A 16,564-nucleotide genomic window follows, 5' to 3' on the forward strand; every position below is an offset into this window, starting at 1 on the left:
CTTCTTTGATAAGGTAACATAATTTTGTGATGTGTATCACTTGGGTTATAATTTTTTGGAAATAAAGATACTACTGCTTAGATTTTTTCGAGATTTTTCGAGATACAAAGAGTACGTCTACCACTTGTTACTTAGGTTTTTTCGAAGTATAATACTACCACTTTCTTTTTTTTCGAGGTAACAACATATACACTACTATACGTGTACTTGGCGCCTTTCTTTACCTTTTTTTTAAGAAAGGTAATTTTGTACGGATATCACGCCTTTTTGTAGTATTACGCATTTTATAAACAGTATGTACAGGGTAAAGCTATTTGGAGGTATAATACTACCACTTTGTTTTTTTCGAGGTAACAACATAATACATATACACTACTATGCGTGTACTTGGCGCCTTTTTTTACCTTTTTTTTAAAATAGGTAATTTTGTACGGATATCACGCCTTTTTGTAGTGTTACGCATCTTAATCTTATAAACAGTATGTACAAGGTGTGAAGCTAAAGGTGTTACGGACTATTATTTCTAAAGAAAACAACAATTTAATATTTTGCTTAGTTTTTTAAAAATAATAATTTGTAACCCTTTTAGTTGTACACCTTGTATATATTTTTCAATTTCAACATAAAACATAATCGCGATATAGCATGATTAATGTTAATGCTATACATATGTATATTAAAAATAAAAATGTAATGTGTCTGAAGTTGTTAATAATAGGTAAAACGTTTGACACACACACACACACACACACACACACACACACACACACACACACACACACACACACACACACACACACACACGCACGCGCGCGCCTTAGGGTAGCCGAAAAGAGAACAAGAGAAAAGCATCTTCGCGAACAATGGAGCTAGTCTCATGACGATGAGTCAAGTACAAGAGCGAGATCGCAATGACCGATATGCAAGTGGATTAACCTAGTCGCGAAACGTTCACCCGTTATACTGTTGAAGAACCGACCGCATAACATTCCGTCTTTTTCTAATCCCGCTGTGAATCGATTTTCCAGCTAACGTATATCTTATGTCTTCGCAAAGCGTAACTTTTAAATCCTTTAGGGAGATCAATCACTTCAAGACGACACATTTTTTTTAGAGCGATTGAAGAGAAAGACAGAGAGCTTGTAAATGTCGCGAATAACGTCTTGGACGAGTATAGTAGCATATACGTACGTCAAGTCGGGAGGCGAATAGAAGTTAAACAATGGAGAAAAAAAAGACAGACCAAGATATGCGAGTTAATTCAGTTATGATATATTTTTATATATTTTACAGAAGGCGTATAAAAGATGTAAGAGGACTTGCGGTAAAAATTGATGCAAGTCTTAATAACTTCAAGGATTAAACTGACGAATATACAAAACCTACTAAATGTACTCAAAGCTACTTAATGATTAATACAATGCTAAATGAAGTGTTGTACAAAATTTGAATAGAGTCAAAGATTGCGGTCAGCTACATATTATATACACGAAAATGAATTACGAATGATTATTACGATGTTCATTGCGCCATATTATCGCTATATTTTCGCTTTGTTAAAAAATTATAATAAATTATAATAAATTGAGTTAATCGCAGCGCGCAACACAGTTATGTACGTGAGCACTGTGAGCGATTTAATGATTGTAACCTTACTTGTATACATTTCCGAGAAAAATATTTCTATATTATGTTTAACAACAATATTAAATATTAACATTTCATAACTGCCAAACGTTTCCAATTGAGTGCAATTGCACGAGTTACGAATCATTTATAGACTCTTTTTCTCAGTTAACTAGTTTCTGCTGCATTGAAATCTTGCATAGAAAAAAATGTATTAACATATCGCGCAAGAATCATCAATATCTAAGTAAACAATTAATTAAATATATACAGTATATATGCGTACATCTGGATTAATCCGAAAGCTTAGTCTCCATCTTTTGAAACATAAAATAATTTTATGCCACAACAGTGAAGTGCGGAATATTAAATAAAATGCGCCATTTAACAATAACTTTTAAGGTAACAAGTTTAATCTACGGTGACCTAGATTTAAACGTGAAAAGAAATTAAATTTTTTCAATGAGTTCTCGAATCGTCCCGAATCAGAAATAGATATAAGTCACGTAAAAACGAATTTTCTAATTCGTCTGAGTTATTCGATACAATGTTCTAGTTTAAATGTGACACTACTTTGTAAAATGTTAAGTTTTATTGTTTTCTCTACTCTACGATCAATATAGCAATCTTTATAAATTTCTTTCTTTCTAAATAAAAATGTTCTACACAATCGGAAAACTATTTTACAACATGAGTAAAGAACGAAGTCAAAAAGCGAAATAATCAATTTTGACGTGATTAAAGGGGATCATCAATGGCGATTGTATTAAACTCTAGTCCATACTAAGAATCGCGGATTATGCGTGAAAATTGTAGAGTTTCTTGACAACTCTTATGTACAGATGGATTCAAGTGTTTCTGGCTTCATTCATCTGGTCCCATGCTACTTGTTCAGCATGTCCGTTCATTACCAGTTCTTCAGTAAGAGAAATTAGCTTTAAAAAAATCAATTAATTTCAATTAATTTGCGCATCTGCAAAGAGATTCTCGAAGATTAAATAATAATAACTACTTACCTCATAATTTTGTATCATAAAATAAATATTTTCATAAATATTAGTTTAAATGCGACCTTCAATCTGAGTTTGGGCAGCAACTCCCTTTGAGGAACAATTTTGTACCACATTGTAAGCTTCTGTCGACCATTTACCTGCAAAGGAGTAACATCAAAGTATAATTACATACATATCCAAAGACTAATAATTTTGAGTAGAGATGTATATATCTAAAATCTACTTACACGTAGGAGTTGATAATAATCTCGTTGATTGGAATGTGGCTTGGATCAGTCAACTCGCGAAACTGTAATATAATAATAAATCGATTAGAATTTTCGGATACATCACTTCATACGATTCTTTCACACGATGACGGTTAATGTTAATTTCCGATTACCTTATTATTATGTTTCGCGTGTTCTATACTTGTCGTCATGACGAAACATCTGACCGAGACATTGCGCTTCTTGGCTACCTCAATGTATCTCTTTCTCGAAGCTGGATCGGGATTGGTATTGTCTATACCTATACTTTTTCTTTGATTCAAGTATTGTTGGACTGCGGCAATGCACTTCTGCCAGCTGCCTAAAGTGTCTCTGTTGACGTATCCGTATTCCTTCAGATAATTCTTTGCAAAATGCGATTTTCCGGAGTCTGGACTGCCGACCATAAGTACCACCTGTTAATGGATATCTATAAGCACGAGGAAAGAGCGGGCCTCTGTTCACATTTGACGTTCACGATGATATTCGTGTTATGCACGATGCTTCTGTCGAAATCGAGGAATCACATGCCGGAAAAGTTTTACTTAGGTATTTATCATTAAAAGAATACTTTGTATAATTCTCTTTTATGTTATTTTTTTATTTTTTCTCATTAGATCATGGTACAAGAGGAACGAGCACATTTTTCCAGCGAGTAGATGGGAACCTTTTGATCCAACGAAAAGTTACGATAAGTATACAGTGTCGGATAAAAATAGGAAGAAAGATAAAATCTGATAAACTTAGATTCAACGAATTGTCCAAATTCGTTTAAAGGATTCAGATTCAAAGGACTGTAAATATTATAACCAGATAAATAACTTTGTTTCATCGTACAATTGATTCATTATACAACAGATTGTAATATATTACAATATATATACATATATATATATGTATATATATTATAATATATATACATATATATATATATATGTATATATATTGTAGCAACATTGTATTTTTAAGGACTGTGATTTTAATTCATTCAGTTATGTGATAATATTTAATTCATTTACTCGATTATGTAGCTCTACTAAATTACAGTCCTTTGAATCTGAATCCTTTAAACGAAATTGGACAATTCGTTGAATCTAAGTTTATCAGATTTTATCTTTCTTCCTATTTTTATCCGACACTGTATACTTGTCAAAACTTTTTGTTGGATCAAAAGGTTCCCATCTACTCGCTGGAAAAATGTGTTTGTTCCTCTCGTACCATGATCTAATGAGAAATAACATAAAAGAGAATTATACAAAGTATTCTTTTAATGATAAATACCTAAGTAAAATTTTTCCGGCATGTGATTCCTTGGTTTCGACAGAAGCATCGTGCATAACACGAATATCATCGTGAACGTCAAATGTGAACAGAGGTTCGCTTTTTCCTCGTGCCTAATTGCAATATTACATATATTAAAATAACATGCCAACATTGTGATATTGCTTCATAAGTTTTATCATTTAGTATCTTTACCTTAGTTACAATAAAATCGTAAAACGTATAATGGTGCGGTAATATAAGAAAGATCCTTCTTGACATACATTAACTGATCTGCCATTACTGTTTTAAGCTCGCTGAATTCACCCTTCAGAACTTCTAAACATCTCTGAAGAAGCTGATAGATAGAATTACCTGTATGTGAAAATTTAATTTATGCAGTAGAACATTATATATCACGCCAATGTTACTCCAAAAGTGACACTGGAGTATTTTAATAACTTAAAAATTCTCTAAATTATGAGACATTCACCTTTCTTCATTATAACACTCCGACGATAGCCAGATCCATCCCAATAACTGAATGTGATCTCAATTTCTTCTTCCTTCAACGCGTTCTGCTTTCTAGCCCATTCTTGCCGCAATTCTTCCTTAAGTTTATTTTCCTCCTCCTCCCTTTCCCTATCTGGCAATAAACTTGTATCTACATCTGGATTTTTCTTAATCTTCTTAATCGCGAGGCCATCAGATTGCTCATTTTCTGACTGCGGGGATTTTTCGGCATTGTCTTCGTCCAGATTAAAAGACAAAGCTTGAATCTGTCTCTTCTGTTTGTTCTTTTCTTTTCCTGCTCTTTTTCACGTTCCTTGTATCAAAGAATGATATGTATGACTAGATGACATTCAGAGCACTGGGCGAAAATCACATAACATTCAGAGCACTGGGCAGAAATCACATATACCCAGATAGCCAAATCTGTTCGAACAAATAATGCCAAATACTTGCTACAAATTTTGGTTTCAGAAATGGTACAAATTTGCATCAAAATTTGTTTTATCAAATGTTGTCGGCAAACTGCTAGCAAATACGTATCAAAACATGCGTACACAATTGACGCCAAATTGATACCAAATATCGAGCAAAGCTTAGTAGTACCTGATAACAAATTGGCATCAAATTGCCGCTAAAATTAGTTGACAAAACCTAACACCAAATTAATGCCAAATATTGAGCAAATTTTGGTGACAAAACTTGAGAACAAATTGATGCCAAATACCGAGCAAAGCTTAGCAACTACCTGATAACAAATTGGCACCAAATTGCTGTTAAAGTTTGTTGACTAAACCTAACGCCAAATTGATGCCAAATATTGAACAAATTTTGGTAACAAAAGTTAAGAACAAATTGACGCCAAATACCAAGCGATGTTTAGGGCGTTTCATTCAGATGGCGCGACACGTGAGTCGCCACTTTCAAAGCGCCCCCACCTCCTTCCTCGCTCTTGTTCAGTGTCATGGCCGCTCTTGCTGCGTTTCTTCGGACGAGACGAGTACGTTTTCCTTCTTTCGTAACTGATTGAGCTAAGCGGCACGTATTCTGGAGACCAACCGAGCGAGATTCGACTTCCCAAGGAGAGCTCACCGCCAGGAAAAGGAGAGCTTGAGGGAGGATTGAGGCGAGGAGTCCGGTCCAGCGAGCAGGGCCCTTCCGATATTCTCATTTGGGACGCCATATTGGAAGATCGACATTGATCGTGGTAGTACAAGGGGCTCTGCAAGGTTAATTCTCGTCTTAAGATCTGGAATTGCTCTCATTCTTGTGGCTCTGGTTTATATTCTAGCCCTAGAATTGATCTCGTAGACAAAAGCAAAGGCCCCCCTCTCTTTTCTTTTCTTTTTTTTTTTTTCTTTTCTTACTTTGATTTCAATCAGTAATCCAGACTCCTTAATTCCGCCCTGTAAGATCTGGTTAATTCTCGTCTTGAGATCTTGGAATTGCTCTCATTCTTGTGGGTCTGGTTTATATTCTAGCTGCTCGGGGGGGTATTAGTCGCCCCGGATTCGCGAATGGTCTAAAGCGTGTAGCGATAACTCGAAGGACCAGAGGGACCGTTCCCTCACGAGATGTAACGACATGCAACACGAAAGCGAAAAAATGCAATGCCAAGCGACTCACCGTTCGTTGCCCGTTGCCCCCTCGGATGGTGTTCTCTCGTCTCTCTCTCGATTCCTCGCTCCTTCGTCCTTCCCTCGGTTAAGTCCTCCGTGTAAGCGAGGAGGCGAGCCGGCAAGCAAGCAGGCAAGACACAAGCAAGCAGTGCAGGAAAGTAGGCAAGGCCCGAGATGGACAGGCGAGCGGTGCACAGAACAGGCAAGAAAAGCACGGGCTCGAAGGGAGTCGACTCCGCGTGCTCCAAAAGGTGCGTTGACGAGTTCGCGTTTGAACAGCGAATGAATGCTCCGGTACTCCATCGTCTCACGCACCTGCGAATTGCGGCGCGAGCGAGTACCAACTTCTCCAGCAATTGGGCGGGCCACCCGCGGGCGGGCAGCACGAGTCGGGTGAGTCGCGCGAGTGTTGCCTATTTATCGCGATCCGCCAACGTCTCGCGCGAGTCACGAATTACGATTTTGGTGTTACCGACGGTAACGTTTCGACCAATGTACGCTAATAATACATGCAACTTATTAACTAGTATGTACAACTAACACTAAGGATACTGATATTGGCTATATACAAGCGAGCGCCAACCATGCCGCCCACCAAAATACAACGCATTGTATTTTATTTCTCCGAATCCGTGGCTCGTGGTGCTGTGCCCATCGGCAGGGGGCACAATTTCACCAAGGGGCGCGAGATCGAGCCGTCCGCCACCCGAACCGTGGCGACACGCGGGACGCCATCACTACCGGTGTGGAGCGCTTCCACACGGCCGCGTTTCCAGCGCAAAGGGGACGCGTTATCGTCCTTGATAAGCACTAAAGAGCCCACGGTGAGCGGGTTGGCGGTAGTCCACCATTTGGGACGCTGCTGCAGAGTACCAAGATACTCCTTGTGCCAGCGCCTCCAAAAATCCTGGTGCATCCGCTGCACTAGCTGCCATCGACCTAAACGATTCGTCGACAACGGAGTCAGATCGGGCGAGGGGACGGCCACGAGAGGCTCCATGGTTAGGAAATGTCCCGGAGACAGGACCTCGAGGTCCATCGGATCGGTACTCAGCGGGCAGAGGGGTCGAGAATTCAAGACGGCCTCGATCTGCGCGAGGACCGTCGTGAACTCATCTATCGATAGGGTCTGATCCCCCACCACGCGTCGAAGGTGGGTTTTAAAGGACTTGACACCAGTCTCCCAGAGGCCCCCGAAGTGGGGCGCCGAGGGAGGATTAAACGACCATTTAATCCTTTCTCGCTCCGCTGCGTGGCACATGTGCTGTTCAAGCTCTCGTGCCGCTCCTACAAAATTAGTGCCGCAATCACTGAATAAGAGTGAGCAGCGTCCGCGACGAGCGACGAAGCGTTGCAGCGCAGCGAGAAAGGAGTCTGTGGACAGCGACAGTGCGACTTCCAAGTGGATCGCCTTAATTGTGAAACAAACGAACAGGCATACATAAGCTTTGAGGGAGGAGACTCCCCGAGCTCGACGGGGAACTATCGAGAACGGTCACGCGAAATCCACACCGCTGATCGAAAACGGCTTGACTGCATTAACCCGTTCGGCCGGTATGTCGGCCATGGGAGGTTGGAGCGCGTGTGGATTCGCTCGGAAGCATTTATAACACCCGGCAAGTACGCGTCGGATCGCGCGGTGTACTCCGATTATCCAAAACCGCTGGGCGAGCAAATACTGAATCGTGCGTCTACCGGGGTGTAAATTCGTACGGTGTACCTGTTCGATGACGAGCTCGGTCAGTCGGTGTTTATTTGGTAGCAGCACAGGGTGTTTGGCCTCGTACGTCAATCCCGAGTGGATGAGTCTGCCGCCCACCCTGAGAATACCCGTTGGGTCAAGAAAAGGAGCGAGTTTGAGAAAAGGCTTGGGTAGTCTATTCCCGTTTCTAATGCTATCAATCTCGTCGCGAAATGATTCCGACTGAACAAGTCTTACTACTACTAATAATGCTGAATGCGCTTCGAGTTGATCCACGGCCAAGGTCACGGGCACCGGCTTGGCCCCGGATCGACCTGTGAATCTTAGGAGATACGCTACTATTCTACAAATCTTATCTAGTGACAAAAATCTATCTAATAATGAATATAGCGAGTGCGATGGGTCGAGCGCGACGAGGGATGTGATCCGTTCCTCCTCGCGGGGGGTGATGTCTTCCGATAGAACCGGCTCGGCGCGGGGCTCGAATTCCACCAGCCACTCTGGGCCTCTCCACCATAACGAATTTGCCGCAAGTTCACGAGGAAAAAGTCCACGCGAGCAGTGGTCGGCTGGATTGCACTCAGTGGCAACGTGGTTCCAAGCCGATACTGCGAGTTTCTCCTGTATCCGAGCAACGCGATTGCGAACGAAGGTCTTCCATCGGTGCGGGGAAGACCGGATCCAAGCTAGAGCAACCTTGGCATCGGACCAGGCATACTCATCATCTATGTCTATGTGTCCCTGCAGGACCTGACGGACGTAAGCGATCAGGTTTGCAAGAAGCAACGCAGCGCAGAGCTCTAAGCGGGGAAGAGAGATAGCTCGCAACGGAGCCACCTTAGATTTAGCACAAAGTATCACGATCTTAATCCCCGACGGAGTGACAAGACGTAGGTACACGACTGCACCATATCCCTGTTCGCTCGCGTCGCAAAAGCCGTGTATCTCGCGCCGAACGTTATCGCCCGTGGGAAAGGTACGAGGTATACGCAGGGAAGCTAGCGCGTCAAACTCCGATTGATAGCGTTCCCATTGACGGCGAACATCTGACGGAGGTTCGTCGTCCCACTCGAGCTTTAGTGTCCACAAACGTTGGATTAATCGCTTTGCGGTAAATGTCAGCGGCGCCAAAAATCCCAAGGGGTCAAAGATACGCGCTACCTCCGATAATATTGTACGTTTTGTGCATTTTCGAGTCAGAGGGTTAAGCTGAAACCCGAAGCTATCTGACTGCGAGTGCCAACGAAGGCCCAGGACTTTAAGTGCTTGATCATCGGCCGACTCGAAAGAAAGCGTCTTCTGACTACAGATTTCCGGATCGAGACCCCCCAACGCGGCGGGGTGGCTACTCGTCCACTTTCGCAACTCAAAGCCGGCACTCCGAAATAACTCGAGCAATTGATCGCGGAGCGCAATAGCTTGTTCGACGGTGCGGACACTGACGACGACGTCGTCCACGTAGAGCGACTCGAGTAGCGCCGCGTACACCAGCGGATACTTGCTCCTATTATCGTGCGCTAATTTGAGCAAACAATAAATTGCTAGAAACGGAGAGGCCTTTGTACCGAATGTGACCGTCTTGAGTAAGTAATCGAGGATTGGCTCTGATTCCGAAAAGCGCCAGACGATACGCTGATAATCGCGCTGCTTCGGGTGTATCCAGATCTGCCGGAACATTTGTTTCACGTCGGCGGTAATGGCCACGGGCTCAGCGCGAAAGAGGAGTAGGACCGCGACTATGTCGGGCTGCAATTTCGGGCCACTGAGCAAGGTATCGTTTAAGGATAGCCCGTTCGGGCATTTCGACGAAGCATCGAAGACGACGCGAAGTTTTGTAGTAGTGCTGTCTAGCTTGTAAACCCCGTGATGGGGCAAATAATACACGCGCCCGTCCGCGGGGAAGGGATCGCTCGCTAGCTCCATGTGGCCGTTATCTAAGTGATCTTGCATGAATGCGCTATAGCTATCTCGAAGTTCCCCATTTGATTTGAAACGACGCTCGAGTCCGCGTAGTCGATTGACGGCTATCGATCGAGAATCCACGAACGTAGGGAGGTCCGAGATGAACGGGTACGAGACAACGAAACGGCCCGAATGGTCGCGATAAGTGGTTCGGTCGAATATCTCCTTGCAACGCCGATCCTGCTCGGAGCAAGGAATAGATTCGGGAACCTCCTCCAATTTCCAGAACTGCCCCACCGCGGCGTCAATCGACTCGATAGTAGTGGCGAAGGAGCGCAAGGATGGCTCGTGCAGTGATGGAGAGACCGCGCCTATCAAGATCCAGCCGAATGCTGTGTTAAAGGCGTCCGGTTCTCCGGTTTTGCCGGTACGCCGCCCGTCGCGTAACACGGACACGAAAGAGTCAGCCCCTAGTAGCATATCGATAGAACCGGGCAAATAGAATTCCGGATCTGCGAGCGACAGTCCCCGCAGGTGATCCCACGAGTTAAATTCGACTCGGCTGCTGGGCAACGGCGAGGTGATGCGGGGAAGCACGGTGGCTTCAACCGAGAATCGAATGTTGGTTTTATTTCGCACCCGGATAACGAATGAGGTGAGGCCCCTCGTCGTGGCGGCCTTGGTTTCGCCAACGCCTAACACCGTCGCGCGATGCCTTGTCCGAGAGAAACCGCCCCTTTGAGCGCAACTTTCCGTGACGAAATTCGCCTGACTCGCGCTATCGAGCAATATGCGCACCGGGAAGGCTCTGCCGTGAACGTCGAGGGCCTCCGCACGAACGGTCGACAGCAAGACCACGCGATTCGAAATGCTGGCCATGGGGACGATCGGTCCATCGCCCGTATCCACCGGAGCCGCGGGATTGTCAACGACCGGAGTGACCGCCGGGGCCGGCGGCAAGAGGCGGGACGCTGGTCTGCCCGAAATGCAGGAGCGAGTGGTGTTTCGCCCGACAAGACCGGCAGGTAAAAGTGCTAGAGCAATTCCTCAAGTTATGTCCCGCGCGGAGGCAATTTAAACAGAGTCCCTGTTCACGAGCGAAGTTGTACCGCTCCTGGACCGAGAGCTGCAGGAAAACGGGGCACTTAGTCAGCAAATGCTGCTCCGTGCACTTAGGACACGCGGCGTTTTGGACGACGAGCGAGGTGGTCGACGCGGCCTTCTTTGGCGGCTGAGGTTTTGATTTACTCGACTGCGCCGAAGAGTTTGATGCCGACGCGAGAACCGTACAGTATCCCGCCAGAAATTTCGTTAAGTGATCGTACCGCGGCGATTCCACGGTCATGTGGGCCGCTTCGAACTTCTCCCGTAGCGTAGGAGTGAGCTTCTCTAATAAGTGATTCAGTAGCATAAAGTCCCACGCCTCCACAGGATAATCCAGCATACTCAGGGCGCGCGTGTTCTCGGTGAACACGTCCAACAACGCGCGGAGGGATTCGGCGGAATCCGCAACCAACGGTTTGGCGTGTACAAACGAACGCCAGTACTGCGTTGCTAACCGGCGTTTGTTCTGATAGCGCTCTCAAAGCGCATCATACGCGATCTCGTAATTTTCCGCGGTCAGCGGCAAGTTTCTTACTATGCCGAGAGCCTCCCCCGATAGCGAGGCCAACAAGTACTGATATTTCTCGATAGCGGACACGCTGCGATTTTCGTGGATCGCCTTATTGTACAGCGCGATGAACGATGGCCATTGGCCAAGATCCCCGTTGAATTGAGGGAGGGCGATCTTCGGCAATTTGATTGCGGAGTGATGCATTTGCGGCGCGCCCCGCGAGGACTCGTCGGTCCCCCGCGCGGGGGCGAAGCTTTCGTATCGCCCTATTACCGCGAAACGCATCTGGTCGAACTCGTCACGTGTCGCGTCTTCGACGTCGAATTCCTCATCCGTCGCGTCCTGTATTACTTGGAGGTGGGCCTCCTCAAAATCCTGAACTAATTGGGCTACCGTCGGATAACGAACGATAAAGGTTGGTCTCAGAGCCACGTCGTCCACCGCGAGCACCGAATATTTATGTATTTCCTGCATCCGCCGCATGCACAGTTCGCGTCGCGATTTGCAGCCACGATTCATTTTGAATTCGAAGTGCGATATTTAACGTCTTGAAGTACGATGTTTAAGTACGATATTTAATGTCTTGAGTTGAAGGCCGTTCGTGAAACGCGGCACAAATAGTGTTATGCTCGTCGGCCGTTAGCGAAATACAAATACACCAACTTGAGAAGGAAACGACGAATTCGAGAGTCGAGTATAAGCCAGGGGATGGCAGCCAGCACAGCAACGTACGAAGTATGTCTCGCTTTGGAATGCGGAGACCAAAACAACCGAACAATGAGCGAAAGCCCCGCGCCGCTCGCCAAGGTCGAGGGGGGCGGACGACTCGAGTTCGGAACGAAAGATTAACGGCGATGGAATATTATCGAATATTCGATCGCCTTTCGCAATTAAGGTTTTACTGCGAAATCTGCAACGATTACGCAGAATTACGCCGCAGAGTTTGAATAATGGCACGCGCCGAAAATGAGTTGCGCGGATATCTTCGTCTCAACGTGCCGAGTGCGACGACGGACGAGAGATATCACGCGCGGCGAGCGTGCACGCACCGATTATTCCCTACTACCAAGGGCTGCAACGATTATGCAGCGATTAGCGCGTGGGATCGAGGTAATGGCGTGCGCGCGAACGAGATACAATTACGCGGATATCTTCGTCGCAACGTGCCGAGTGCGACGAAGGACGAGAGATATCCCGCGAGGGGCACACGCCGATTATTCGATGCAATGTCCCGATGGACTTGCGAGATCGATAACGATCGATGAGACGAGCGAAAGGGATCGAGTAATGGCGCGCGCGTAAGCAAAATTACAATTACGCGGATATCTTCGTCGCAACGTGCCGAGTGCGACGAAGGACGAGAGATATCACGCAGGAGGAGCGTGCACGCGCCGATCACCCGATACGATAGCGAAAGTGGTCGACTAATGGCACGCGCGCAAGCGACAATTGCACGCGCTGATTGATCGATACGACGAGACGATTTACAATGATTAGGCGATGTTTTGCGATTCGCGCGAAAGGTCGGCGGAAATTTCTAACGCGAGAAGGAAAAGATCCGGCTCGAAGGAACAATGCTCGGGGGGGTATTAGTCGCCCCGAATTCGCGAATGGTCTAAAGCGTGTAGCGATAACTCGAAGGACCAGAGGGACCGTTCCCTCACGAGATGTAACGACATGCAACACGAAAGCGAAAAAATGCAATGCCAAGCGACTCACCGTTCGTTGCCCGTTGCCCCCTCGGATGGTGTTCTCTCGTCTCTCTCTCGATTCCTCGCTCCTTCGTCCTTCCCTCGGTTAAGTCCTCCGTGTAAGCGAGGAGGCGAGCCGGCAAGCAAGCAGGCAAGACACAAGCAAGCAGTGCAGGAAAGTAGGCAAGGCCCGAGATAGACAGGCGAGCGGTGCACAGAACAGGCAAGAAAAGCACGGGCTCGAAGGGAGTCGACTCCGCGTGCTCCAAAAGGTGCGTTGACGAGTTCGCGTTTGAACAGCGAATGAATGCTCCGGTACTCCATCGTCTCACGCACCTGCGAATTGCGGCGCGAGCGAGTACCAACTTCTCCAGCAATTGGGCGGGCCACCCGCGGGCGGGCAGCACGAGTCGGGTGAGTCGCGCGAGTGTTGCCTATTTATCGCGATCCGCCAACGTCTCGCGCGAGTCACGAATTACGATTTTGGTGTTACCGACGGTAACGTTTCGACCAATGTACGCTAATAATACATGCAACTTATTAACTAGTATGTACAACTAACACTAAGGATACTGATATTGGCTATATACAAGCGAGCGCCAACCAAAACTAAAAAGATAAGCATACTAATACAAATTGCAATAAATTAAGTCAACACACATTTAATAAAGGAATATAAATGTCTAGTTATCACCATATTGTTCCGCTTTTCCGCGCAAATTGTGCTCCATGTAATATAAGGCAACCAAATGAACGGAACGGATCGACGGAAATCTAGTAAATTTTGTCTTCCGCGCTTCCGCGTTTCCGCGCTCCATGTAATGGCACCCTTTTAATATCACTATTTTGATGTGCACACTTACAAAATTCGATCAATTTGGCTTTAGATTTTAATCTTAAAAAATATTACAACATTGTTTGTATAAATATTGTACGAAACAATTTATAGACATTTATTAGGAAATCGCGTAATTGATTATAATCGCAATAGATCAGTTAAGCGCCCAGTCTTGCAAGATCCGCGAAAATTACGACTTGCGAATTTTAGACGAGCCTAACAAAACACATAAATGCAACAATAATCCAACATTAAAATGATTCGATTGACAGCATCACTGACAAGCTCGTCGGTGGCCGCATTTAGTAACCCGCGCGCTTGTAAAAAATTCTCACGGACCCGCGGTTGAACAGCGCGCCATAAACGGCGTTGCTACGATAACAAGTGTGAAGTGGAAGGGTTATGGGACCAGCAGGACTTTGTTGAACCCGTTTTAACGCGTGACTCACACGGTGCGGATACTGCGATTACTGCGAATTCTCTAATCAAATGGTGTTTTTGGTTGCAAGACAAAGTTATTACCCATAATAATGGACAATACTAAGCGGGTAAGTACTATATTTTTCTTATAAGTTAAGTGTTTGTGACTACATAACTTAACGAACTTTTTTCTTTACGAACGAGTCTTTTTTCATATTTTGGCTGTTTAATTTTATTGTTTTCTACATATTTATCAGGTAAACAAATTTTCCGTTAAGATTTTACTTTGTGCTTATTATCTATTGGCCTGTTCTTCTATATCTATTACATATGTAAAAATATATGTACTAAATGATTATAGGCAGTAAGCCTATAATGCGATATCTTATTGATATCTTATGTATAATTCATATATTGTTCAAAGATTATGGCAGCTTTTATGACTCCTGTACACAGGTCAAGTGTTACCGCATCCTGTGTGCAAAAGCCTGTAACTGCTTTTCAATATTCATTGCCAATACTGAAAATCTATATAGTTCACGTAATATGCATAGATTTGCAGTGCTGGCAGGTAATATTAACCCAGTAAACAAGAAACATTAAATTAACGTTTAGAAATATTGACTTTATGTGTATTTTTTAAACGTTTTTTAATAATATTATACACATATTTGAAAAATATTATTTCGTAATATGATTTTTCTGAATGTTGTTAAAATATTTTAAAAACGTACAGAAAATATTTTTTAGATGTTACTCTGACATTTATTTCAGATCAATGCAATAGTTCAAAATTCCTTGTAATTTGGACTTAAAAGAACGTTGGTAGTATATTAATTTTCTGTTGTTATAATGTTAACAATATTATTTTATATTGTGCGCAATGCTAATCGCGACAGCCATGATGTACATGATTATCCTACATACGATGCGTGAGTGCGTATACACGTGTGTGGATCGAGCAGTGCGGAGTGCTCTTTATTTACAGCATATTTATATATAAGTAAGTAACTATATTAAGTAATTATATTCTAAAAGTTGTATATTAATGATAAGAACTCAATTAACCATACGTGCTATGAATAGTAGCTGGTGATGCACGATTTATTTTCCGATTTACAAGAGAGATTTACAGAAGAGAGGAAATATCAAATCTATCTACGTTCTATAATACACTTGTCTTTGGACATATCAAAAATATCATCGAGGTTCGTCAATGCTATTATTTCGATGGTACCAAACAGTGTAACTTTCTATAAAATAACCTCAAAATTTGGCGAAATATGTAAACGATAACGTATAAAGCTGGTACAATATGCATGGAGACGATTTGTTGAAGAAGTATTTTTCGGCTTTAATACATCATCGTTTGCATATATCACTAAAAGAGTAATTTAGTATAAAATTAGTATAAAGTTGATAGACGTAACAAACGATCAGTATAAACAAGACCAAAACTGACTTTTTATTCATTTCTATATTTTTTTCACATATTTGTGCTATTACACTCTAAAGTATATAAATATATTATTGTAAGCATATTTTATATGTACAAATTTATACATATTTATACATATAAATACATATAAGTACTCGGTTTTCAGGCGGTATTAATTTTTTAAACAATCATACAACATTGCTAGTGTCAGGAACTCTTTAGAAAATGCTTCAGTATGCTCAGAACTTTTCAAAAAATATTTTAGATAAACCGGAACTGCGACATTTCGTACAGCATATCACTCTTTTCTCTCTAAGTACTCGGTTTTCGGGCGGTATTAATTTTTTAAACAATCATACAACATTGCTAGTGTCGCGAACTCTTTAGAAAATGCTTCAGTATGCTCAGAACTATTCGATAAATATTTTAGATAAACCGGAACTCCGAGATTTCGGAAAACTAGCAGATAATTTTTTCAATGGACTTTTTTTGGCAAAATCACCAGAACTATTACTAAAAAGTATCAGGAACTATAGAACTCGACTACATGCAACAAAAACTCCCTTTTATTTTTGATCTGCTAGAAAATGATCTGCTACGGGAAGTTAGCAGATCATTTTTTCGATCGACTGTTTTTTGGGTAAAATCATCAGAACTATTACTAAAATGTACCTGGAACTAA

At 43.5% G+C, this 16,564-nt stretch overlaps 2 protein-coding genes across 5 annotated transcripts; both read right to left on the reverse strand.

Moving 5' to 3' along the window:
- Positions 1-1,250: 1,250 nt before the first annotated feature.
- Positions 1,251-12,325, reverse strand: LOC139784333 (uncharacterized). 4 transcript variants are annotated; one of them, XM_071723501.1, is made up of 8 exons: positions 6,025-12,325; positions 5,527-5,879; positions 4,641-5,083; positions 4,364-4,522; positions 3,022-3,303; positions 2,867-2,928; positions 2,643-2,776; positions 1,251-2,561 (listed from the first exon to the last, which is right to left on the reverse strand). In XM_071723501.1, the coding sequence occupies exon 1, from the start codon at positions 10,757-10,759 to the stop codon at positions 7,772-7,774; it is 2,988 nt and encodes a 995-aa protein (XP_071579602.1). In that variant the 5' UTR covers positions 10,760-12,325; the 3' UTR covers positions 1,251-2,561; positions 2,643-2,776; positions 2,867-2,928; positions 3,022-3,303; positions 4,364-4,522; positions 4,641-5,083; positions 5,527-5,879; positions 6,025-7,771. The 4 variants fall into 4 exon arrangements, with proteins under 4 accessions (XP_071579602.1, XP_071579601.1, XP_071579599.1 ...); XM_071723500.1 differs by having other exon boundaries at positions 3,022-3,283; positions 5,527-12,325; XM_071723498.1 differs by having other exon boundaries at positions 5,527-12,325.
- LOC139784332 (uncharacterized) lies at positions 6,893-7,537 on the reverse strand. The gene has a single exon (XM_071723496.1). It carries the CDS (start codon positions 7,535-7,537, stop codon positions 6,893-6,895), a length of 645 nt encoding a protein of 214 aa, XP_071579597.1.
- Positions 12,326-16,564: the final 4,239 nt, after the last annotated feature.

The sequence above is a fragment of the Temnothorax nylanderi genome, unplaced genomic scaffold (genome assembly GCF_030848795.1).
Source record: "Temnothorax nylanderi isolate EJ_2023f unplaced genomic scaffold, tnyl_v1.0 TNYL_tig0613_pilon, whole genome shotgun sequence".
In the NCBI taxonomy this organism is placed as follows: domain Eukaryota; kingdom Metazoa; phylum Arthropoda; class Insecta; order Hymenoptera; family Formicidae; genus Temnothorax; species Temnothorax nylanderi.